We start from the raw sequence: 27693 nt of genomic DNA, 5'->3' as shown, positions 1-27693 counted from the left end.
CTACTACTTCTTATGGTACTACTAGTAATTTTACTGCAACTACTACTACTACTACTACTTATTCTACTACTACTACTACTACTACTACTATTATTCTTACTACTACAACTACTAGTACTACTAATATAACTAATAGTACTACAACAACTACTACTACTACTACAACTACTTCTACTACTATAACTACTGCTACTGTTACTACTTTTACTACTACTGCTACAACTATTACTACTACTACTATTACTACTAGTTGTATACTACCACTATTGCTACTGCTTTGTTTTGAACTACTACTACTTTTATGTACTAATCAAAATATATTTTAAGTTCAAATTGCTTCAATCATTATTGCATAGCCCTGTGAGCGTCAAAATCAACGACCAGTGATAGTTAATCAAAAACGGGCGGTAACGACCAATACAAAAGTGCATTAAAACATTATCGATTATTCTGCTATCTTAGCATAACTTCTTTCTTTTGTAAGAACAGGTAGTCATATATACGTGTGTTGAGTTTCGCTCTGTAGTCGGAAAAATAATAAGGCTGATAATATATTTGATAACAAAACCCTGATATATGTTTCCACTTACCTCTCAATAGAGCTGCTTTTATCAATAATGTCATTAGTATCACGACAGAAGATTATGTTCAGAAAAAATCTCAAATAATGAAACTATTGTGATTGTGTGACACTTCTAATCGAAAGCGGGGACGCTGTAGGATTTGCATAGTATACATTCATAAAAATGATCAATTGCAAAGGTAGTTTACAATAGCTTATTGTAAGATTGGATTGCAATTTGTGTTTGTGTAATTAAATTCATATTCAGCCCATGATCAAATAACCGAATTATCCGTAAAATCTGTGGTATTTGCCGTATAACTGCTGATCTAAGAAGTTGTTTCATCAGATTTAAATACGACCAAATTTAAATAGATATTATATGTTAAGCCTATGTTATGGAACAAAATAGTTCTAAACAACGCCGGTACATTGTAATGTAAAATGCACATTCTTGATTGAGTTTAATCGAACTCGTTGCAAACGTACATTTTATGTCAACAGAATTAACATTAACATTTATGTTTGTGAAACAAACTATAGTTACACTTACTGAAATTGCAGAAGTTATGGGACTTTTTTTTTAATTTTTAGGGGCATATCTATAATATAGACTTAAATACAGTTTCTCCCTTGTTCACGCTTAGGTTTGTGTATTTATATAGATATATTGAGCATGTTCACCTCCTTAAAAATGTTATAACTAGTCAACAGTATTGTTGATTGCGTGCTTCGCATTATGAGCTCACGTATATTATTAAATTTTATTGTGTAACAAAAAAAAATATAAATAAACTATTTAGTGATGCACGTTTGCATTTCGTTAAGTAAATAACGGAACTTGTATTAAGTATTGTGATGAATCGTTTATTTAATATGTTATTGTATCATATCGTTTTGTACGTGTTAAACTTTCTTCTGTCCCAGATCATTTCTGTGTAAACCCTTCTTAAGTAAGCGCGCGGTAACTTCAGCATCAAAGAGCGTAGACGTACGCATTAAATCTAGAATATCAACAAATAGATAATCTATATTTAAAGTTCTGATAGTCGTATAGTAATTGTATTTCTGTGTTGATTTGTTGTATTATAAATGGAATTAGTTACAGTCGCATATTTCTTACAAATTAAAATCCGATCCTTTACGGAAACAGTAAATAACAATCAGCTCATGTTACTTATTACTGAAATCAGACTAGGGTCTTAAATCTATGGACTGATATGCCCGTATTCAGCCAAGGTGAACAATAATGGCAATAAGCTATTTGATTGGATGATAGTATGTATTAAGTTTTCGTGGTTGTTGTTTCCAGCAATGAGCATATGAAAAGAGGATAATGGATAGACAGAAAATTGAAAAAAGAATATTTTTCAATTTGAAAAAAGTATAGTGCATTCCTGGGCTGTCTAAAGTGCTTCTATCCAGGAGCTTCAGGGAACACCTGACTGGCACCTGGCCAAGGTGTCATCCTGGACTACACCGGGGGCCTTCAAGCCTTCTGTTCCTCGTGTTAATTTATTCGGGATTGTTGCATCAATTTCCTCTGATAACCCCACCACCTCTAGTGTTGGAAATTATTGTTTATTAACTAAACTTTAGTTATTTATCTAGTTAAGAAAATTAAGAATGATATGCCTTACGTTTCAGTTGGTTTGATTCTTTGAACAGACGATATAAGTTTTGTAAAATATACTTATTTAATTATAGGACAAATAAAGCAACCAAGATAACATGATCAGAGGATGCTCACAGACAAGAACATTTATGACGTGCCATAATACCATCTACTCCTCGGTTGTCCACAAACTAACTCTCTACTGAATGGTTCATTTAGTCTCCTGGGGATGGCTGCCGACACCAACATCTTCACCGATAAGCAGACCAATAACTGGTTCAAAGCGTGCATTGCCCTCAATTTGACAAAGGATGGATTGACTGACTTTGTTGTGACGGAATTATTAAACGTACAAACAAAAGTTGGTAGAAGTTGTGGACAATGCTTTATTCAAAACCTTATACTGTGTCCAACTCATTATGTGTGTAAAAAGAGGAAAGGAAATAACTGTTCTTTCCACAATTCACAAAAACCAAAGTCATGTCAAACATGTGATAAAGTGAAGCAAGATATCACATTGTTACACAGATTTATACGTCCTAGTTGGGAAAACACTAAAGCTGAACTATGGGCGACGAATCCGTGGGAAATCGGTAAATGCTACCTCCCACCGGACGGATATAGCAGCGTATCATCTGTGCAAGAATCTGACTTCAATGGTGTGGTTAGCGTTGTGTTGAACTGCAAGCATTTCGAGACATGCCTCTCCGTCGCATGTCTATCACCGCCTCCACCTGATAAGAAATGCCCGCTAGAAAAGGTATTCTTAAAATATACCAGTCTAATGGGCTGAATATGTGATTATTTTTTTCAAAGTTTAGTTTGTTAACTGAATCATCATAATACTATGTTTTGTGACGCGATGTATGTCATGCAATTATTTCTCATTGTATCAAATATGAAAGTCTTATTTAAAATTAAAAATATAGTCTTTTCATATTTAAGGGTTTTTTAAATCACGTGTAATAACTTTGACGCTGACAGGCCATGTGTGTGTAGGTTTACCTCAATGCTGCTTCTCTTGGTCTTTAACGTCACAGCGATCCTTTCTCTCTTTAGGTCCGACAAATAGGCCGAGATGTACGCCACACTGCCGACTGCAAGGTTACAGATGCTGATCTGCAGTACTTCTTTCTGACACTGACCACCCTACTTGCTGATCCAGTCCGCTTATTGCATGATACCTCAGCGACAGAAGCGCGCAGGAAACTCAGTGATGTAAATTTATTGTGTTTGTGTTGTTTGTTGTTATATAAAGACGTATATTTAATATATAAAGAATGCTTGCAAGGAATATGTGTACTACAAGGTGTTTGATTGTGTCATTAGAAAATTATGGTTGAACTCTTTTTAATGGAAATATGAACATCAGTGCTTTTGTCCGTTGTCCGTCGTGCGTTGTCTTGTTGTGCGATGTCAACATTTGCCTTGTTCACTCTCTAGAGGCCACATTTATTGTCCAATCTTCATGAAATTTAGCCAGAAGATTGGTTTCAATAATATCTTGGATTAATTCGAAAATGGTTACGTTTGCTTGAAAAACATGGCTTCCAAGGAGCGGGGCATTTTTCCTAATATGGCTATATATGGCTATAGTAAAATCTTGTTATCACTCTAGTGGCCACATTTATTGTCTGATATTCATGAAACTTGGTCAGAAGATTCATCCCAGTAATATCCTGAACGAGTTCTAATATGATGCCGGTTGGTGGAAAAGCATGGCCGCCAGGGGGCGGGGCATTTTTCCTTAGATGGCTATATTAAAATCTTGTTAACACTCTAGAGGCCACAAATATTTTTCGATAGTCATGAAACTTGCTCAGAATATTTGTCCCACTGATATCTTTGATGATTTCAAAAATGGTAACATTTGCTTGAAAAACATGGCTGCCAAGGGGCGGGCATTTTTCCTTATATGGCTATAGTAAAATATTGTTAACACTCTAGAGGCCACATTTATTGTCCAATCTTAATGAAACTTGGTCAGAAGATTGGTCTCTATAATATCTTGGATGAGTTTGAAAATGGTGCCGGTTAGTTGAGAAACATGGCCGCCAGGGGGCGGGGCATTTTTCCTTATATGGCTATAGTAAAACCTTCTTAACACTCTAGAGGCCACATTTATTTCCAATCTTTATGAAATATGGTAAGAAGGTTTGTCTTAATGATATCTTGGACGAATTCGAAAATGGTTACGTTTGCTTGAATAACATGGCCGCCAAGGGGCGGGGCATTTTTCCTTATATGGCTATATGAGGCTAGAGTAAAATCTTGTTAACACTTTAGAGGCCACATTTATAGTACGATCTTCATGAAACTAGGTCAGAAGATTCATCCAAATAATATCTTGGATGAGTTTAAAAATGATGCCGGTTGGTTGAAAAACATGGCCACTACAGAGGCGGGCTATTTTCCTTATATGGCTATAGTAAAACCTTGTTAACACTCTAGAGGTCACATTTATTTTCCGATCATCATGAAACTTGGTCAGAAGATTTGTCCCAATGGTATCTTGGACAAGTTTGAAAATGGTTTTGGTTGCTTAAAAAACATGGCCACCGGGGACGGGGCACTTTTCCTTATATGGCTATAGTAAAATCTTGTTAACACTTTAGAAGCCACATTTACTGTTCGATCTTCATGAAACTTGGTCAGAAGATTCATCCCGATAATATCTTGGATGAGTTCAAAAATGATTCCGGTTGGTTGAAAAAACATGGCTTCAAGATGGTGGGGCATTTTTCTTATATGGCTATAGTAAAACCTTGTTAACACTCTAGAGGCCACATTTATTTTCCGATCTTCGTGAAACTTGGTCAGAAGATTTGTCCCAATAATATCTTGTTATCTCAGTTGAGCGAGTGTGGGCCTATCAGGCCCTCTTGTTAAGACATATTTATCCCCACGCTGTTTGAAAAGCGTGGGGATATTGTGGTTATCTCCGCCGTCCGTCAGTCCGTCCGTCTGTCCGTCCTGGCCACCATCTCCTCCTTCACTATAAGCACTAGAACCTTGAAACTTACACACATGGTAGCTATGAGCATATATGCGACCCTGCACTTTTTGGAATTTTGATCTGATCCCTGGGTAAAATGTTATGGGGGTTGGGGCGGGGTCGGGTCAGAGATTTTCACTCATTTTTTATGTTATTTTACATTTACTTCTTCATTTCTGCACCGATTTACTTCAAATCGATACTAAACCTCTCTTATGAATGACAATACGGTCAATCTCAACTACGCATGGCCCCATTACCAACCCTGGGGCATCCCGCCTTCATAGACCACACCCACCCAAAATTGTCTTTTACTATAATTTTTTCATTTCTACACCGATTCACTTCAAATTGATACTGAAATTCTCTTATGACAATACGGTCAATCTCAACTATGATTGACAATACGGTCAATCTCCAGTATGCATGGCCCCATTGCAAACACTGAGGCGCCCCACCCATATAGGCCACTCCCACCCAAAATTGCCTTTTACTATAACTTCTTCATTTCTACACCGATTCACTTCTAATAGATACTGAACTTCTCTTATGACAATACGGTCAATCTCAACTGTGCATGACCCCATTACCAATCCTGTGGCGCCCCGCCCAAATAGGCCACACCCACCCAAAATTGCCTTTTATTATAATTTCTTCATTTGTACACTGATTCACTTCTAATTTATACAGAACTATTTTGATAATATTACGGTCAATCTCAGCTATGCATACCAACCCTGGGGCGCCCCGTCCACATAGGCCACACCCGTCCAAAATATCATTTTACTTAACTTCATTTCTACACCGATTCAGTTCTAATTGATACTGAACTTCTCTTATGACAATATGGTCAATCTCAACTATGGATTGCCCCATTACCAACCCTGGGGCACTCCTGGGTCAAATGTGGGGATACGCATCGGCCTCTGCCGCGCCATTTCTAGTTATAGTTTATAAACCTGTATATCATTGTTATTAATTTATTCCTCATTGTAGATATTTATAGCAGGGTCTAGCTAGGCTCAAAATGTAGGGTGAAGTTACTTCTTCCTAAAGCCAAAATAGGGAGAATTGGTAATAACTTGGGAGAAATTGTACATTTGCGTCATAAATCTTAGTTTTACATATATTTTGGGGCAACTTAAAGGATGAGTGGTTTCTGTTCAGCGTTCAATCAACTCTTCACTTGTTTTATACAATAAGACATATTAAGTGTAAACAACCTACATTTTTTTCTTATTTCTCATTGATTGTTGATAATGATGGTACTTTTATTTATTTTTTTCCTGAACAGGTGTATGAAATAAACTTCAATTGTAACAAACCAGTAATGTTCAGAATTATTTTACTTCCGTGTTAATTTTAAGCAATTCAACATTAAATCAAATTCATATTTTGTTACAAATAGTTGTTTTAAATTAAAAATTAATTTAAAATCTCATTTTACAGCAGATATTCCAAATCTGACCTGTAAATGAGCCCCATATTTATTGCCAGTGCTAGGTTACCTCTGCCCATCAATGGGCCATTTAAGTTTGCTTAAGCATAGTTATTTGTAGCCAGCACAAGGCAATTAATCAAGGCATCATCTATGAACAATTTTAAGAAGTCTAAAAGCTCCAGACTGTTCTTTTGAATGTTCAACTTTGCATGACCTGTAAATGGGGCAACTTATGTCTGAGAATCCTCCTGTGTCCAATTCTCCACATCAAATTGATTTTAATCAATCAATATCTGGCACAAAGTAAATCATTTAAAGGGGAAGAGGTTACTTTGCCTTCATGAAATTAATGTGCTAAATTAATATTCCATGGGCGAACAAATCGCCCACTCGCGAGATTCCTGTTATAAGCATGGTTTAATAATAATGGAAATGATGTATTCTAACAATTATTCATTATATATAAATTAATATGCAACAGGAAGCATTCCAGCTACGACTGCGCAATAGAAAGTGCCCTTTTGACAAAAGACTGCGCGCTCAAAAGTGCCCTTGTGACAAAATAGCCACCGTGCTCTTATAAAATCCTAGCTGGAGCACTGTAAACACTGCTTTGATGAAATTCATCTAGTTCAGTAAACGATTTTGATTTTATTTCCAGTGATATTCATTGAATATCACTGGAAATAAAATCAAACTTGTTGACTGAACTAGAACCAGTTAATTGGACCTACATTGACATGGCAAATCTTACTTTCATCAAATATCAATATAATCAAGCACATTAACAACTTTGAAATATTCCATCTTTTGGGAAAAATATATTGAAAATCACATTATTGAACGGAGATATTGAAATCATATAATAACACGACAGTAAATAATTAGAAGAATGAATTAAGGCTTTATTTAAACGGACGCCTATATGCATTTAACAATTGTCAATATGGGAATTTGTATGCCCCTTGTCCAAGAAGAAGAGGTAAATTGTTTTGCTGGATGTTGGTCAGTCTGTCTGTCTGTACAGAAGTCTGAATGTCAATAGACCAGTTCATTTTCCGATCCATAACTCAATAAATTGACCGATTGGCTTGGCATTATATATGTGCATTGGCATTGGATAGTAGATTGAAATTGGGGTCACAAGGTGAAAGGTCAAGGTCACTATCACACTTAGTGTGCAAATCGTTTTCGATCAATAACTGGTGGACGAATATACCGATTGGCTTGATACTTCACATGTGTATTGGCTATAGTAGATAACCCCTATTGAAATCAGGGTCACTAGGTCAAAGGTCAATGTAACTATCACACTAAGTGTGAAAATTGTTTCTGATTAATAACTCCTCAACGAATTAACCGATTGGCTTGATACTTCACATGTGCATTGGCCTTGGACAGTAAATAACCTTTATTTAATTTGGGCCACTAGGTCAAAGGTCTAGGTCACTTTCACACCTAGTTTGAAAATCGTTTCTGATCAATAACTCGTCAAGGAAAAGACTGATTGGCTTGATACTATACATGTGCATTGACATGGGACAGTAGATGAACCATATTCAAATTTCGATCACTATGTTAAAGGTCAAGGTCACTATCACACTAAGTGTGAAAATCATTTCCAATCAATAACTCATCTACCAATTGATCGTTTGGCTTGATACTTCACATGTGTGTTGGCCTTTGATAGTAGATAAACCCTATTGAAATTGGGGCATAAAGGTCATGGTCACTATCACACTAAGTGTGACAATCGTTTCCGATCAATAACTCATCAACTAATGGACCGATTGGCTTGATGCTTCACATGTGCATTGGTCATGGACAGTAGATGACCCTTATTGAAATTGGGGTCACTGGGTCAAAGGTCAAGGTCACTATCACACTGCATTGGCCTTGGACAGTAGATGATTCCTATGGAAATTGAGGTCACTAGGTCAAATGACAAGGTCACTATCACACTAAGTGTGAAAATCGTTTCCAATCAATAATTCATCAACCAATCAACCAATTTGCTTGATACTTCACATATACATCGGTCCTGGTTTATAGATGACTGCTATTGAAATTTGAGTCTCCAGGTCAAAGATCAAGGTCACTATCACACTTAATGTGAAAATCGTTTCCGATCAATACCTTGTCAGCAAATTGACCGATCGGCTTGATACTTCACAGGTGCATTGGCCTTGGACAGTAGATGATCCCTAGTGAAATTGGGGTCACTAGGTCTAAGGACAAGATCACTATCACTCTAAATGTGAAACTGGTTTCCGATCAATAACTTGCCAATCAATTCACCGATTGACTTGATACTTCACATATTGGCCTTGGACAGAAGATAACCCCTTTTGAAATTGGGGTCACTAGGTCAAGGTCACTGTTACACACTAAGTGTGAAATCGTTTCCCATCAATAACTCGTCAACTGATTCACCGATTGGCTGGATACTTCACAGGTGCATTGGCCTTGGACAGTTGATGACCCCTATTGAAATTTGGATCACTATGTCAAAAGTCATGGTTACTGGCACTTAAAGTTGGAAAAGCGATTCTGATTAATAACTCATCAACGAATCGAACGGCTTGATACTCCCCATGCGCATCGGCCTTGGACAGTAGATTATCGAAATTAGGGTCACTAGGTCAAAGGTCAAGGTCACTGTCACAATAATATGTCTCCGACTGCGGTACAGTTGTTTATAGTTTTTTCTGCCCTGCAAACTTTTCACTACTTGGTCTGTTGTATAATATACAAACACATATTATATAATAATTTACTTTGATATCACCAAAATGCGAAACTGTGTTGATAAAAGTCTACAAATGCTAATACTGTATGTAGTTGCAGAATGATCGTCTTTCACTTGACGACTTGGGCAAGTTGTTGAAAGAAGCCAATCAGACCCTCACACAAGGAAAAGAGGCCGGGGAACGTTTTTCCAAAGAGGCTGAAAGGACCCTACGTGAAGGTCTGAATACCTTAGAGGTTACAATACAGGCTGGAAAAGATCGCATTGAAAACCAGACACAGGCAGGAGAAAAACGCATTGAAATTAAGACACAAGAAAGCATCAACCTCATAAATCGAACTGTGATTGAAAAGGATCAAGACGAATACGAGCGAGGAGTAGCAGGTTTGTAAACAAGTTCAATTTTACAAAATCTATATAACACTGTATTATGTGAATTGGGAATGAGACATCAATTTGGGAATCAATTGTGTTTTATCAAAAGTGCATAATATGCAGTTTTATATGTTGCTTTTATCTAGTTTTACAAATTATAATTAAAACATATACTTGCATATATAATAGCATCATTTAAATTTATTTTACCTCAAAACTGGATTTTTTATTAATCAGGGGGTTTTTTTAGAGAAAGGGGAAGACACTGGACGCTGGGTGAAAGGGGAAAAAAAGAGTGCGAAAGAGAGATATTAGGGGAAAAAATAAAAACTGTTCATTTCAATGTCTATAACTCATCAAAAGAGACTTGTCTCTGTCCTTTTTGTTCTTAAACACATTTAACAGGTATTAAAGTCAAAGTCCTTAATAAAGTTGCAGGTGTAGATCTAATAAAGGGAAATGTTTTCAACTATATTTTTTTGTACTGGGGCCGGGGGACGATGTCAATTTTGTGATTTCAATTTCATGATGAATGGGTTGACGATCTTGATTTGCTACAGTATTGGAAGGGAAAGGAGCGGCAGCTGCCGATTGTCTACTTTCACTTTCACAATGTTCGATGTTGATTACCTCGGAATTCTGCTGGGTTATAACGGTTTTCGATGATTCTTTCTTAAAAAATGCCTCGATGCGTTCAGTATCTTCCAAGTTCGAATGTTTTATTTTGTTTGTGTAAGAACGCTAATTGTAAGACATTTTTTTCTGTTTTCACGTTTATACCTCGGCTTGCACATAGCCCGGATGAAAATTCGACTGGTTTCCGGTAATTAATTGACGAAACACCCTTCTCGCGCAAGACCGGTATCCAGTAAAATAGTCACATGATTATTACGATTAGTTGCCCAGTTTACATGAAGTTATTTAAGAGCTATATTTAGAATAACTGGGATTCCCAGATGTTGTGTGTTCATCTGGAGAGAGAGAGCGCGAATTCGTTGTACATGGTGCAAATTGGATAATTGTCGAATGCCCCAAGGAAAAATAAACATTTCTTTGAGAGAAAATATTATATTTTGGTGAAAAATGATATTTTTGGTGGGGAAATTGTATTTTAAGGGGAAAAATTCTGGTAGGGGAAGACGCCGAATATCGGCGTCACTTTCTTAGTAAAAAAAACCCCTGTTAATAAAAAAAAATCCTCATGAAATGAAACTGTGTCCATGGACACGGTTTCAAAATACACTTTAAACGATACAAATTCAATCACTGTTAATGAAAAAGACATGGAAAATTTCTTATTAAGCTTAAATTATAGATAATGTATTACAAAAATATATGTAGATCATGAAATGAATAGTTTTGTTTGAGAAAGTCACCAAAATGATGTCCATTCACAGTTTGATGTCTTATTTCCAATTTACATAATACAGTGTTATATAATCTTTTGTTATAAGCTATTTGCACACTACAAAAAGCATGTAATACCAAGAAGTCCAATCCAGGAATTGATATGTCAAATCCGTTCAACTGCTATAGAAGCATTATGCGTTGTGTTGATAGCACCTGTTAGCCTAAGACAAGTAGCCTACTATTTAATCGAATAAATCCGTTATACTGACATAGATATCCAATTGCTGTATCGGGCTTATCATTTTTACCTACGGTTAGATGTATCCGTTTTATTTGCAAAAACACTACACTAGTGTTTTGGGCATATCCGTTATACTGGCACATACATTATACCGACGTGTCACTCATATCCATTGTACTACTACTACTACTACTACTACTATAAATACTACTAAAACTAACTACTTCTACTACTACTACTACTACTACTACTACTACTACTACTACTACTACTACTACTACTACTGCTACTACTACTACTTCCACTACTACTACTACTACTACTACTACTACTACTACTACTTCTATACTACTACTACTACTACTACTACTACTACTACTACTACTACTACTACTGCTACTACTACAACTGCTACTGCTACTACTACTACTACTACTACTACTACTACTACTACTACTACTGCAACTACTACTACTACTACTACTACTACTACTACTACTACTACTACTACTACAACTACTACTACTACTACTACTGTAACTACTACTACTACTACTACTACTGCAACTACTACTGCTACTACTACTACTACTACTACTACTACTACTACTACTACTACTACTACTACTACTACTACTACCACTACTACTGCTACTACTACTACTACTACTACTGTAACTACTACTACTACTACTGCAATTACTACTACTACTACAACTACTACTACTACAACTACTACTACTACTACTACTACTACTACTACTACTGCAACAACTACTTCTACTACTACTGCAACTAATACTACTACTACTACTACAACTTATACTTCTGCTAATCATACTAAAAATAATAATGATGATAATTATAGAAATATTTACAATAACAATAATTATCAATATTAAATAAATATTAGTAGGTATATTAGAAGCATTATTTATAGTATTTGTATTTTTATTGATATGTACTATTCGGATTTCAGAACTGATCGAAGGAATGAAAAAACTGTACAACGACAAATTATATTACGTGACAGTATCTCCATTTGATGACTCCAGCAGTGAAAAATTACGAGATGTTTATATGCCGCCAAAGATTTTGGAAATGTGTAAGGAAATAAAGACGTTTAAGAAAACAGAAAAACAAGTTAATACGTACAAGGGTGTGTTTTTAACAGATAACACAGTTAACCCACGCATATTTATTCAAGGTGAGGCAGGGTCTGGCAAAACAACATTCTTAGCAAAATTGGCCCTGGACTGGTGTGAAGGAGTTCATGGTTCTAGTGCATCGGATAACAGCAAAATTATCTTTGCTGATTTTGACGCACTGCAACGCTATGAGTACGTTTTTCATATTACATTGAGAAATTCTGTAAACCAATGTGACGTATATACAATGATTAAAGAACAAATAATAGACCGGATCTACTCTGATAAAGACCGCGAAAAAGCGTACGAATTAGTGAGTGAGATCATGAAACATCAACGTTGCTTGGTACTACTTGATGGTCTAGATGAGTGGACAGGACCTGGAGATCTACCGACATTGGTAGTAGTTCACAACAAATGTGTGATGTTAATTACAACACGGCCTTGGAAATTGGCTGAAGGTAAAGTTAAGCATTCAGACATCCATGCATTGTTGCAACTGGAAGGAATAAACAAACCGTTTGAGCTAAGTAAAATTATACTAAGCCGCTTAGTAGATAAGGAAGAACTTGAAATAAAATACACAGCATTTACTCTATACGTGAAGAAACAGAAGCTCGAAGAGTTACTGTCGTCACCAATGATGCTCTCTGCAATTGTATGTGCATATGCAGACGGAATAGAACTCAAAGGCTCAAAGTGTGAAATATACATCCTTTTAGTGGAAAGTCTTTTTAAGAAAGCCAACAGTTACACGCGTACATTTCAACAGCCCCCCTTTCCGTTCTTCAAACGGACTGAATACATACAGCCAAATTTGGAACCCCTGAATCGTCTTGCTGAAATGGCCTTTCATTTGTTGTTTGTAAATGACAAGGAAAATTCAATAATGTTTCGCATGACAGAATTAGAGAAATTCAAGATTGATGAAATCAAGGACTTTGCATTAAAATCCGGAATTTTATCGGCGCAACGAACTGCCTCTGCACTGCGATCATCGTCATCATTTATGTTTATCCACTTGAGCATGCAGGAATTCCTTGCTGCTTATCATATTGCCCGCAATACGAATCTTATTGATGGTATTATTTCTATCTACCTTAACCGTAACCTGAAAGCCTATCTCGACATAGCACAGGTGTTTATATTCCTGTGTGGACTGGATGTATCATGTGCGGAAAAGCTATCAAGCATGATGCATGAACGCGATGCTTTGGATACATTCCATCTTTCAGCCTGTCACAAAATGTTAAATGAAATCATACTTGCAGGGTTGAGAGAAGCTAATGCAAATGGATATTCCGACATTGCCCTTAAACTCAGTCACTTCTACTTCGATAACAACAATATCATTGACCTTCATAAGATTTGGGAAAATAACGCGGCTAATGCCATTGTGTTGAATGTTAACATCGATGACAGGAAACCCTTAGAAAACCAACGAATTTCACCTGGAAATGACGAGTGTGCATCTCAGATTACATTTGACCTTCATTCGTGCCTGGAGCTGGCACGTTTAAAGCTAAGAGGACGTTGCATATTGGGAAAAGGTAAATATACAATAAGGTTCTTTTGTCAAATGTGTTTTCGTTATGTATAAGGCAAAGGTAATGCAGGGGTTAACGTAAGAAATTGACAATCACTTGCCCGGGGGGCAAGTTACTTTGAACATCTACTTGCCCTCATTAAAAACTGGTTGCCCTATTTTGAAGTCAATTTTTTATTGTCATTTCATCTTTAAAGCATTGATTCACATGCATTATTATTGTAGATTTAATTTCAGCTATATTCAATGTATCAACAATAAAATAATAATCGTTTTTATAATATAAAGTTGTCAACAAAACAAAATCTGGACAGTTTTATTTCATTGAATAGTCACTATTGAATACAATACATATGAAAAGTTTATTACTATTAAAATTTTAAAACGATATACTTGTCACTATATCTATACAAGTTACGGCATACATTAAATGGGGGGAGGGCTTAAAATAGTACTGTGAAAATGATTGTTCAGAGATTGAAAATCATCATGATGTCTTTAATGAAGAGTTTCTCACTATTTTGAACTGTGAATATGTAACATACAAGTTATTCACAGTTTACGCTTTCGTGATTCATTTTCATATATTCTCTTCCTTTCTTTTTCGGTTGTTTTGGTTTGTTCCTTTGAGTGTTTCGAGTTACTTTTATTAAAAATAGAAAAGATCGGCTGGACGCTACCGTCCGCCATGTTGAAACGTCTGCCGAGTAGAACTTGTTTTGAGCGTTTAGATTGGCTTATACAATGCAAGCGACCAATCAAATCTAGTTTTACTTGTACTTGATAAACAAATATATTGACCCAAAGAAAATAAATAGATACAAGGGGAAAAGTCGAAAAAAAATACCGCAAGTATGCTAATACGAAACGGACTTACCCGGCGGACTATCTACTTTGGAAAATCACTTGCCCACGACGATTTTAACCCGGCACGGGCAAGCGGGCGTCCGCTTAAAAAAGCCCTGGGTAATGCTATATTTTTGTATAGATCGCATTCCGATAAAATGTTTTCCGATTTTGCAGAAATAGCGGATATATATAAAAAAGAACGTGCATTTTAGTTATTTTATACAGCACAAGGCTTACAAAATATTCATTTTTAAACATGTGTGAACATGCCGTCATAAAAATATCAGAGAAACAAACCAATTAGTTTATCGCAGTGATGTGGTTTTCCCTTTTATTTTATTTGAGAGACTGGCGCTTTTTGATTCGTATAGTTTTATACCAGAAAAATCGCACAAATAAAATATTTTAAGCATCATTACGCTATTATTGTATTCCAATAGCCGTCAATAAAATACATATTACACTAGTAAACCTTAATTACGAATCCTCTTTCTCGAATTATATCAATGTTTTGTTTCCGATTTGTTTTTCCTATTGTGTGGTTATGTTTATGAAAGCAATTACTTTGAATAAATAATTTATGATTCCCAAGTTAATGACCGGCTTAGACAAATGCTTCCACTGTATTTAGTGCACTATTTAAGTGCATGCTACCTTATTATGTTTGCAGACCTAAAATGATTATAGTTTTAGTTTGTGATGAACAAACATTTCTCTGAAAATAAGATTACGAAAATAAAATAACTAAAACTTAAAACGCCTCAGGTATATTTGTGTTTCTTTTACCTGATCACACTAATTTTTAGCTCATCTTTTAAAAAAAAAAATATGAGCTATTGTCATCACCTTGGTGTCGGCGTCGGCGTTGGTGTCGGCGTCCGGTTAAGTTTTGCGTTTAGGTCCACTTTTCTCAGAAAGTATCAATGCTATTGCATTCAAACTTGGTACACGTACTTACTATTATGAGGGGACTGGGCAGGCAAACTTAGATAACTCTGGCATGCATTTTGACAGAATTATGTGCCCTTTTTATACTTAGAAAATTGAACATTTTGGTTAAGTTTTGCTTTTAGGTCCACTTTTCTCAGAAAGTATCAATGCTATTGCATTCAAACTTGGTACACTTACTTACTATCATGAGGGGACTGGGCAGGCAAAGTTAGATAACTCTGGCATGCATTTTGACAGAATTATGTGCCCTTTATATACTTAGAAAATTGAAAATTTTGGTTAAGTTTTGTGTTTAGGTCCATTTTATTCCTGAAGTATCAAAGCTATCATACTTGCAACACTTACGAACTATCATAAGGGGACTGTGCAGGCAAAGTAATGTAACTCTGACTGGCATTTTGACAGAATTATGTGCCCTTTTTATACATAGAAAATTGAAAATTTGTTTAAGTTTTGTGTTTAGGTCCACTTTATTCCTACAGTATCAAAGCTATTGCTTTCATACTTGCAACACTTATTAATTATCATAAGGAGACTGTGCAGGCAAAGTTACGTAACTCTGACTGGCATTTGGATGGAATTATGGGCCCTTTATACTTAGAAAATTGAAAATTTGGTTAAGTTTTGTGTTTTGGTCCACTTAACCCCTAAAGTATCATAGATATTGCTTTCATACTTGGAACACTCGCAAACTACCATAAGGGTACAGTAAAAGGACAAGTTGCATAACTTTGGTTGTCATTTTTACGGAATTATGGCCCTTTTTTGACTTAGTAACTTTGAATATATGGTAAAATTTTGTGTTTCGTTCCACTTTACTTCTTAAGTATCAAGGCTATTGCTTTCAAACTTCAAAAACTTTCGTGCTATCATGAGGTTACTGTACCTGGCAAGTTGAATTTTACCTTGACCTTTGAATGACCTTGACTCTCAAGGTCAAATTATTAAATTTTGCTAAAATTGCCATAACTTCTTTATTTATGATTTGATTTGATTGATACTTTGACAAAATTACTCTTACCTGACATACCACAATAGACTCCACCCAAACCATTCCCCGTGCCCTCCCCCCTACCCCCCCCCCCCGAAACCCCCCCTAATTTCTTTTTATTTTTTTTTATTTTTTTTTAATATCATCTCACAAATTACCACCACACCCTCACACTATACCCCCCACCCCCCCAATTTTTTTTTTGAAACGGTTAAAAAACACAAATATTTATTTTTATTATTTTATGTTTGAAATACCGTCCAACCACCAACTATCGCACCCATTTTTATTTTTTTTTGCATTTTTGGAAGATAATGTAATAAATGTCCACACCCCCACACTATACACCCCCTATTCACTCCACCCGTTCCTCCTTTGTGATTGAAAATGAGAGTCCCTTCACCTTTAAAAAGAAAATAGATGAGCGGTCTGCCACCGCAAGGCGGTGCTCTTGTTTACAATGTTGTATCGACCGAATACAAAACTATGCCATTTCAGGTCACTAGACTACTCTGTAAAATTAAAGAACAATTTAATTTACATTATATAAGTCGCATTAATGTTCATTTTTTATGAAAATTTGTCAAAACATTAGTTTTAATAATATTTCCGTTCAGTTTAAAACTTATTTGTTTGTTGCACAATTATGCCGCGGTGCAGTTTTAGTTATACGATTATTTTACAACCATGTTAACACTTTATATATCACAATTTTAGTCAAACGAAAATGACACTTAAATTTGGTCGGAATATGTGTTTTTATGATACAGGGTGCAAGATTGCGTGACTTTGTGGGGATCACACAAAATTAAACGTTTATGGATTTAAGCTCACCGGTACAGTTTTAAACAAAACTTAAAAAATATACCAAAATGGCCAAATATGTGAAGTGTACCGCATGTATGTACATGGTTATGATACACGCAACGTGACATTTTGACACCGATTTCAGACGTATTTAAGGATTTGTACTTTACTCCTTAGATATCAGCACAAAATGCACAAATTATTTTTATGAACTTTGGATTTGTGCAAATGTATTCAATTAACTTGAGCTATTTGCAAAGTGAAGTTCTTAACGGTGTGTTTACATTCCGTCCAACCCGTGTTTAAACCACTGTAAACCTCGTTCCCTATTGCAAAATGGTGCTTGTCTGAGGGAAAAAAAATGCCGCTAGGGGCAGTTTCATTATATGGCTATTGTAAAACTTTGCTAACCTTTTAGAAGTCACATTTAAAGTCCAATCTTTATGAACTTACTCAGAACATTTGATTGTTTGATGTCTCGGCCAAGTTTGCAAATGGTTCTGGTCCGTTGAGAAACATGGCCGCCAGTCTTCCTTTCATGGCTATAATAAAACCTTGTCAATTATCTAGAATTCAAATGTTTATTCAAATCTTCATAAAAAGCAATCAGAATAACTTCTTATGATAACTCGGCAAAGTTTGAAAATTGTTTCGATTCGTTGATAAACGTGGCCGCCGGTGAATTGTGCAGGTTTCCTTTTACGGATATAATGAACGTGTGCTTAAATTCTAGACGATACAATTTCAATGCATTCATGACACTTGGTAAACAAATTTGATGTTATGATACCTTTGCCGAGTTCTTAAATGACTCTGGTCAGTTGAAAATCATGGCCGCCATTGGGAGGGAAGTTTTCTTTATATGGCTGTTAGACAACCGTTTTAACGATCTGTGGTACAAGTTTAGTCGAATCTTCACGCAAGTTGGTAATACTATCTGTTTAAATGATTTCTCAGCTGAGATAAAAAAAATTGTTCCATCCGTTCAGAAAAACGACCCCCATGTGGCTAGGAAGATTTCCTTATATGGTCATTACGAAACCTTTTTTAACACTCTATAGAGTCATATTCCTAATAAAACCGTCATCGTTATGAAATTTGCTCTGATAATGAGATGATATGATAGCTAGACGGATTGAGAACATCGTTCCGGTGCGTTGAAAAGCAGGGGAAATATAATAAGTTCCAACATATTCCTAGATTGAAACAGTGTTTATAACACCTGGTCAAAATATTGTTTTAATAATTGCTCGAATATTTTTTACTGTGGGCGGCTCGTAAGGAAACATGAAAACACGGTGGTTTGGCAGTTTTCATAGTACGGCTATAGTGAAACCGCCTCAACACTATAGAAGTCGCATTTGAGTCCAATTATCATGAAGCTTGATTAGAACATTTTGTGTTATGATGTATCGGCTTAATAAAAACAAAGTGTTCCGGTGACCTGAAAAATGAATTAATTAAGGGGCGGGCAGCTTGCCTTAAATTACCTCAGTGAAACCGTGGTAACGCTCTTGTGTCCATTCCTTTTAAGAAGTCTTTATTAAACTCTGTCAGAACATATCTTCTTATGATATCTTAGCTTAGTTTAAATATTTCCGGATCTTTAACACGAATGGCCGACTGAAAGTTGAGCATTTCCCTCATATGACTGTAGTGATAAATTATCGATGCTCATGCCGATTTGTTTGTCAAATTTCATGACATTCGGTAAGAACATACGTTTTTATGACAGCTAAGTTCGAAACTTGTTCCGGATTGTTGAAAAACTAGAAAAACTTGACCGCCACTCTTCATTACACTTAATCAGAACATTTTGAGACGTAAGAGCTAAACAGCTCTAAGTGTCATAGGAAAAACGCAAGCATTAGGCCGAATTTAATTAAGTTTAATTGCTGTCAGTCTTCTCAAATTGCACCGTTTATGTTGAATTTGGCGAACACTAATATGTTTGAAAACATGTCGGGATTTTTGTAATTTGACATGTCATATTCTTTATACTCGGCATTAAAATCGAAATAGTTCCGACGTGATTTTAAAACTAATTTAAATAATCAATGTACAGTTTTAATTTGAAATCAAATTCTTCATTTTCTAGCGATAATGTTTCGCATTTTCAGTATGAGTCTCCGTCGTTTGTGTTATTTCGCTCACCCATTTATATAATTCATTCATTTTTTTATTCTGTGACCGAAAATTAGAAAATGCTCTTGTTGTCAAACGGTGCATGTCAATGTATCGTGATATCTTACGCATGTCTTATATACTTAAAAACACAGTTAAAAATGTGAAACTACTTGGTTGTTTTTATTTTTCATGTTTTGATAATTGCAAATATGGTATTCTTTACTTAATGACTATTCTTAACAAACTAATATCTGCGCTTAATATTATTTCTTAAAGCATAGCTCAGAAGCCATAATAAATATTTCAAGAAAAATAGTGTTATGCCGGAAACTTTCGAGTAGTTTCCCGTCAATAGGAAATTGCACAATAACATTATAATTATAAAGATCCACAAGGTTTAAACCCATTTGTTTTAGTTTTAATTATTCAATATTGAACAAATGCAACCACATTTACTATGTATAAGCATTGCTAAAACTTTATTATTTTTTCAGATTCTGCCAGTGTAGGCACATTGGAATTTCCGGTCTGCATTATTCTAAATATTGCCGATATTAGTAGTAATAACCCATATTAAAGTGAGCTAGCAAAACGTTTGCAAACACTTGTCTATTACCCTACAGAACGAAGCATTTTTAAAGCAAATTAGCAGATTTGCAACCTTATTGCACTTTGTAGATATGTTCAATTGTTGGCATTTAATTATAACAATCTTATCTCGTTGCAGTAATTTTGATTTGTATGGCAGTAGGAACGGTATACTCTGTACGGGAGATAACCGATGCGAGGTGTTTAGTAATACAAGCTGTCTGGGTTGTCATTTATTTATGCATGTAGATAAGGGAGTGTATCTAAATAGTATATTTTCAATAGTTGATAGAACATTGCCATTGTTAGTTTACACCCTACGGCATATTCATTGTGGATTATAGATTGATTTTAATGATTCATTTATACCAGCATACATATGACTAGTAATGTGGAACACAACATAGTATGAATATAACACTCATACAAATGTATTGTAAACGTGTTTGCAAGTTGGAAATAATTTAAGTGAACCATTCAAAAAAATAAAACTTATAGTATTGAATATTTTTAGCTAAACAGCACTACAATAATACTTCTGATTTATATGTATTATGACGGGATGCGTTCTGAAACTAAAACATTGTTTTTGTTTTAATTATTCAATATTGAACAAATGCAACCACATTTACTATGTATAAGCATTGCTAAAAATTCATCATTTTTTCAGATTCTGCCAGTGTGGGCACATTGGAATTTCCCGTCTGCATTATTCTAAATATTGCCGATCCAACCCAGTGCACAGAGCTTCCACCTGTACTTTCCTCTATCAAACAGATTGTCTTGATCAGTGTCACATGTTCCTGTACCTGGCTACGCAGTCTGCTTAGCATGATGCTGACACGTAATTGTTATATTGACTGTAGGCTGAATGACTGTCACTTAACTGCGTGTGGAGAGGGCGAAGTCAACACATCATACACGACTGGACACATAGATTTAATTGTATATCCAAACAAAAGCATATCAATAAGCCTAACTAATGATACCGGTCTGTGGGAGATTCTGCATGGTCTGAGTATTAAGAGTCTGAGGATGCATGGTTTCGGTGCCAGTGGTGGTAGAGTGAATCATGAAAAGTCGTTCTCACAGACGATAGCATCGCTATCAAAGCTGGAAGAACTATCTATTAAAATGGATGAATTGACTCCTTGTGTGTGGGAGGCTCTCCGTGGTCTGAATATCAAGAGTCTGACTCTGAGCAGTAAGGAGTGGGGAGAGTTGCATGCAGAGTCGTTGACTCAGTTGCTATCATCGCTCAAGAGGCTGGAAACACTTGGAATTGGTGTGACTGAAGACAGTCCTGGTCTGTGGAAGGCTCTCCATGGTCTGAATATCAAGAGTTTGAGACTGTTTGGTTTTAAGGAGGGAGGTTTAAGGATAAATCATTCACAGTCGTTGTCTCAGTCGCTATCATCGCTCATGAGGCTGCAAATACTTGATATTCATGTGGCTAAAGATATTACTGGTCTTTGGGAGGCTTTCTATGGCCTTAATATCAAGAAGCTGCGTGTGTTTTGTAAGTGTAGAGTAAAGTATAAAGAGTCGTTGTCTCATTTGCTACCATCGCTTACACGGCTGGAAACACTTAGTATTGGTGCGAATAAAGCCTGTCTTGCTTTGTGGGAGGCTCTCAAAGGTTTGAGTGTCAAGAGTCTGACTATTAAAGGTATGAACAAAGGTTTCGAATTAAATCATACAGAGTTGTTGTCTCAGGCACTATCATCACTCACACTGCTTGAAACACTCGATATGGACGTACGGGAGAACAGTACTGGTCTGTGGGAGGCTATCCATACTTTGAATATCAAGACTCTGAGTCTGAGTCTATGTCGGATTCTGTGGACCGATTTGCGTACAGAGTCATTGTCTAAATCACTTTCATCGCTCACTTGTCTGGAAACTCTTAATATTATTGTGCTTGAAGACAGTTGTTGTCCTTGGAAGGCTCTCCATGGTCTGAATATCAAGAGTCTGAGTCTGAGACTGAGTCAGATTTATACATGTAAAGATTTGCAAGCAGAGTCGTTGTATCAGTCATTAGCATCGCTCACACAGCTAGAAACGCTTAGTATTACGTTAAACCCAGACAGCCGTGGTCTATGGAGAGGTCTCCATTGTCTGAATATAAAGAGACTGAGCCTGAAGAGTAAGGAGTGGGGAGGTTTGCATAAAGAGTTGATGTCCTTGTCACTATCATCGCTCACACAGCTGGACACTCTTTGTATTGAGATGGAGTGTGATAATCCAGGTCTGTGGGAGGCTGTACATGGTCTGAACATTAAAAGTCTGAGTCTGAGTGGTTTTTGGAAACGTACTGGAATTGACGTGAAGCATACATTGTCGATGGCAAAGACACTTTCATCGCTCATTCATCTAGAAACACTTAGTATTGATGTGGAGCATGAGAGTCTTGGTCTCTGGGAGGCTCTCCATGGTCAGAATATCAAGAGTTTGAGTCTGAGTGGCGTGCGTAAATCTTCCGGTATTGATGTGAAGCATGCGGAAACGTTTTCTCAGTCGCTATCATCACTCACACAGCTGAAAACGTTAACACTACATGTCCATACATACATCGCACTGCAGGTACCTCAATCATTGAAGTATTTAAATATCTACTCTGACACAATGCTTCCATCCAAAGTGCGCGAACTGGTGGACTCACTGGCTATATATACTCATTCAATTGGGATTAAGCTAGAATTTGGTTGTGCTTCTAGTATTGATCCCCCAGAACGAATCCCAGTCCAGGAATACATTCCATTTCAACAGGAACTTGCTGCACGGAAAAATGTTGCAATTAAACGATTCCGAATATATGAATTGCCTGATTCTGCCGGTTATGCCATGTCTGTACGTGACATTGATGACGTTGATGACGCTGATAGCGATATCCTTGAAGATGATGTTTATAAAAGATTTGCTAAATATATTGATGGTTACAAAATCAATCGAATTTCAATACTCGTTGAGATAAGTCGAGTCTCAATATCTTGAATTAGTGTTTGTTTTTTATGGATACTATATTAATATGAACCTTGTTGTATATTAAATTTATATTGTAACAATTAAAACTGTTTTGACATGTGGCGTATAATACTGTTTTATGTTGTTTCTCTATACATGAAATTGAGCTATAACATATACTAGCCTAATGTGTTGTTGACGATAGGTGTTACAAGAAAATATGGTACAAACACATTATCTTCCTATTTCAAAACGGTCTTAGTCTAATGTATGTTGACATTCAATCACATTATATACATATGCTCATCTCAATCTCAAAGATATTTCGCCGGAGCTTTTCTCTTATATGTAGTTATTATTAAAATCAACACAATTGTGTAAATACGGCTCCTAAGTCGTTAATGTCTTGAGATTCAAATCAGTGAACAAAATAATGTTTATTTTTGCGTCCGAGCAAGTGACAAACTACTAAACGAAATCAAACTGTAGACAGATATTACGTTTATGCTTTGTGTCAATGTTATTGTATAAGTTTAAATTCAATGTATGCCTTTGTTTTAATGACTTGTACAATTTGGAACATGTTGATACAATTTTATTAGTGCGCTTTATAGCATGTACATGTTCACATAATTGTCAACGCATTTGACTTCACCTATAAATATTAAATATACAAGATTAATATTTCTTCTTTAATAAATATATAATTCAAAATGCTTGATGTGTTCAAATGTATCATATAAATATGTTTTATATGCATTGTATGCATAGTGCCTGTCATGATGATCATTTTAAAAAATAGTACCCTTTAAACATCGATAATGATAGAGCTTTGTTTTCAGATGTAACAAGAACAAAATATTTGTATAATAAAAAAAAACATTTGTCCGAAGTTCTATGCTCTCAAATAATGTAGTTTTATAAATGTACATGTCTAATTTATTAATATTAACCAGTAGCGGCAGTTTCGGATTACTCAATTGTTTAACGTGTGTTGCTTTTAAAGTGATTGTAAAATAAGTATCGTCAGTGGTTAAAATAAAAATAAACATGTCTGGTGAAGATCGGGTGAAAACTACTTGAATTAAAAAGCGGACACCATGGTTAATGTGTAAAACTAACTAAGTGACCCAGTTTTTGACCCGGCATGACCCATATTCAAACATGACCTAGACATCATCTAGATACAACTTCTGACCAAGTTTGGAGAATATCGGATGAAAACTACTTGAATTAGAGAGCGGACACCATGCTCAATGTTAAAAACGCACTAAGTGACCCCCGTGACTTAGTTTTAACCTGCCATGACCCATGTTCGAACTTGGGCTAAACATCATCAAGATACAACTTCTAACCAAGTTTGGTGAAGCTCTGATGAAAACTTCTTGAATTAGAGAGCGGACAACATTCTGAATGTATAAAACGCACTAAGTGATCCCGTGACCTAGTTTTTGACCCAGCAAAGCCCATGTTCGAACTTGGTCTAAACATCATCTATATACAACTTCTGACCATATTAGGTGAAGCTCTGATGAAAACTACTTGAATTAGAGAGCTGGCACCATGATCAATGTTTAAAACGCACTAAGTGACCCCGTGACCTCATTTTTAACCCGGCATGACCCATATTCGTATTTGACCTAGACATTGTCTAGATACATCATCTGACCAAGTTTGGTGAAGATCGGATGAAAACAACTTGAATTAGAGAGCGGGCACTTAATCCGGACCGACCGACCGACAGACAGACCGACCCACCGACAAAAGGTCACTCCTATATACACCTGTCATCTTCGTTTGTGGGGTTATAAAAAATAGCATTGTTGGCGTTGACTACATTATTAACAATAAAAACTCTTAGCGTGATTAAGTTGATGTTTCACTGACGATGATGCTAAAAGATGCTGTTGCTGTTGTTATTGCTGCTGTGGTTTCTGCTTCTGATACCGATGATGATGATGATTCAGACGACGACGAAAACGGAGTAGACGATAAATACAAAAACAGCGAAGAAAAGGATGAGGATGATAATGATGATGGTGGTGGTGATGATGATCATGATGATCATGCTGCTGACGATAATGCTGCAGCTACTGCTGCTGCTGATGATGAAATGATGTTGCTGCTGCTGATGAGGATGATATGGATGAGGATACAGATGATAATGATGCTGATAATGATTGGGATGAGGATAATAATGCTGCTGCTGATTATGATGACGATTAACCGAGGAGTATTCAATAATTGTTTTTCTTTTATGCTTTCCGGTGGTTTATCATTGAACTAAAACTGGTATTCTACTGTTTCGAACAGTGAAAATTAACAGTAAAAAATAACAATATTTTTCACTGTTTTACTGTGCAATGACATCATTTTTTCGACAAAATGACATCATAAATCAAGCGATATTATCCAATCAGACTCTTTTACAATGTAAATAAACGGTGAAAAAAAAGCATACAATAAAAATAACATTTGTTGGATTCGATGGAATATCGATTTTAATTCACTCGTAATCATAGAAAATATATTTTTGGTTGCGCCACTCGTGAACATATTATTTTATATGATCACTCGTTAAACAAGGGCTGTTTGTAAAACATGCATGCCCCCCATATGGGCTGTCAGTTGTAGTGGAAGCCATTGTGTGAATACGTTTTTTGGCAATGTGACCTTGACCTTTGACCTAGTGACCTGAAAATCATTAGGGGTCAATTGCGAGTCATGATTAATATACCTTTGAAGTTTCATGATCCTAGGCATAAGCATTCTTGAGTTATCATCCAGAAACCATTTTTCTAAGTTGAGTCATCGTGACCTTGACCTTTGATATAGTGACCTGAAAATCAATAGGGGTCATCTACGAGTCATGATCAATGAACCTATGAAGTTTCATGATTCTAGGCATAAGCGTTCTTGAGTTATCATCCTGGAACCCTTTTACTATTTTGGGTCACCGTGACCTTTGACCTAGTGACATGAAAATCAATAGGGGTCATCTGCGAATCATGATCAATGTACCTATGAAGTTTCATGATCCTAGGCATAAGCGTTCTTGAGTGATCATCCGTAAACCATTTTATTATTTCGGGTCACCGTGACCTTGACCTTTGACATAGTGACCTGAAAATCAATAGGGGTCATCTGCGAGTCATGATCAATGTACCCATGAAGTTTCATGATCCTAGGCATAAGCGTTCTTGAGTTATCATCCGGAAACCATGTAACTATTTCGGGTCACCGTGACCTTGACCTTTGACCTAGTGACCTCAAAATCAATAGGGGTCATCTGCGAGTCATGATCAATGTACCTATGAAGTTTCATGATCCTAGGCCTAAGCGTCCTTGAGTTATCATCCGGAAACCATCTGGTGGACGGACATACGGGCATACGGACTGACATACGGACCGACATGTGCAAAACAATATACCCCCTCTTCTTCGAAGGGGGGCATAATAAAATCGATATCCCATCGAATCCAACAAATATCCTCTATATATTACAGGCAACCTTTGAGAATTTGTTAATAATAAAAATATGTATTGATACAATTCGATATACACGTGTTTTACGACAAGGGAGAGCAACCAATAAATAGAAATTGCAGATACTAAAATTTTATAATGAAGTATGATATCCATGATGAAAATGACACAGTATTATTGTGAATGTATATATTAGGATGATGTTTGCCGTGAATGATGTGTTTTAAAGATATGAACATTACCCGCTTGGACCTGGTTAGAATACCGAGGGAGAAAGTTCGAAATAAATAAATGTGCCTATAAGGAACATCAAATAATGTTAGTAAATAATACTACAAAAAAAGCTTTTAGGACTATTAATAAATACTTGAAAAATGGTCATTAATATCAAAAAAGTAAATTGTTTACATTATTTATTATTAGTCTTTATTTAAATAAATAATAACATTTGCGTTTAATAGAAACTAATAAGCATACATTGCCAACATAATATAGTGTCACAAAAGACACACATTTATATATTACAAGATTTAGAAATTAAAATTAAAAGTGTTTTGGCAAATTGGTTTCGTACACTGTTGTATTTTATGACACATAGAAAAGTTTCATGTTACATAATAAACTATGCATTAATATGTGGCAATTTTGTTTTATGAAATTTGCTGTAACCTAAACTTGTTCAAGGCAGTTTAATAAACATTAGATCTTCCTCATCAATTCAACATTTTTTTCAAATGCAATAAGAAATAAGTAAAAGGAAAACATGTATACTGAGCAGTCGAGATCAAGAAGACAAAAGGTGGGTCCATACATAAAGTAGTGTACGTGGTATACCCAAAGTATTTTCTTGAATGAAAGACAAGTAACAATATTTTGCAATTTACACTGTCCTTACACACATTTTC

General features: G+C 35.9%; 2 protein-coding genes across 7 annotated transcripts in view; one reads left to right on the top strand and one right to left on the bottom strand.

The window, feature by feature from the left end:
• The window catches only part of LOC127845103 (uncharacterized), a 365628-nt gene extending 341644 nt beyond the window's left edge, over positions 1-23984 (top strand). For 5 of the 6 annotated variants that reach the window (XM_052375808.1, XM_052375809.1, XM_052375807.1 and 2 more), the window contains one exon: positions 21145-23984. In XM_052375808.1, coding sequence (XP_052231768.1) covers positions 21145-23332 — 2188 coding nt within the window. In that variant the 3' untranslated portion in view covers positions 23333-23984. The remainder of the gene's footprint in view (positions 1-21144) is intronic. The other variant, XM_052375810.1, reaches the window with a different exon arrangement.
• LOC127845104 (uncharacterized) overlaps positions 1-27693 on the bottom strand; it is a 443587-nt gene that overhangs the window by 240959 nt on the left and 174935 nt on the right. The gene's annotated exons all lie outside the window — the stretch shown is intronic.

The sequence above is a fragment of the Dreissena polymorpha genome, chromosome 9, assembly GCF_020536995.1.
Source record: "Dreissena polymorpha isolate Duluth1 chromosome 9, UMN_Dpol_1.0, whole genome shotgun sequence".
Taxonomy (NCBI): Eukaryota; Metazoa; Mollusca; class Bivalvia; order Myida; family Dreissenidae; genus Dreissena; species Dreissena polymorpha.
This window is presented reverse-complemented; position numbering and strand designations above follow the sequence as displayed.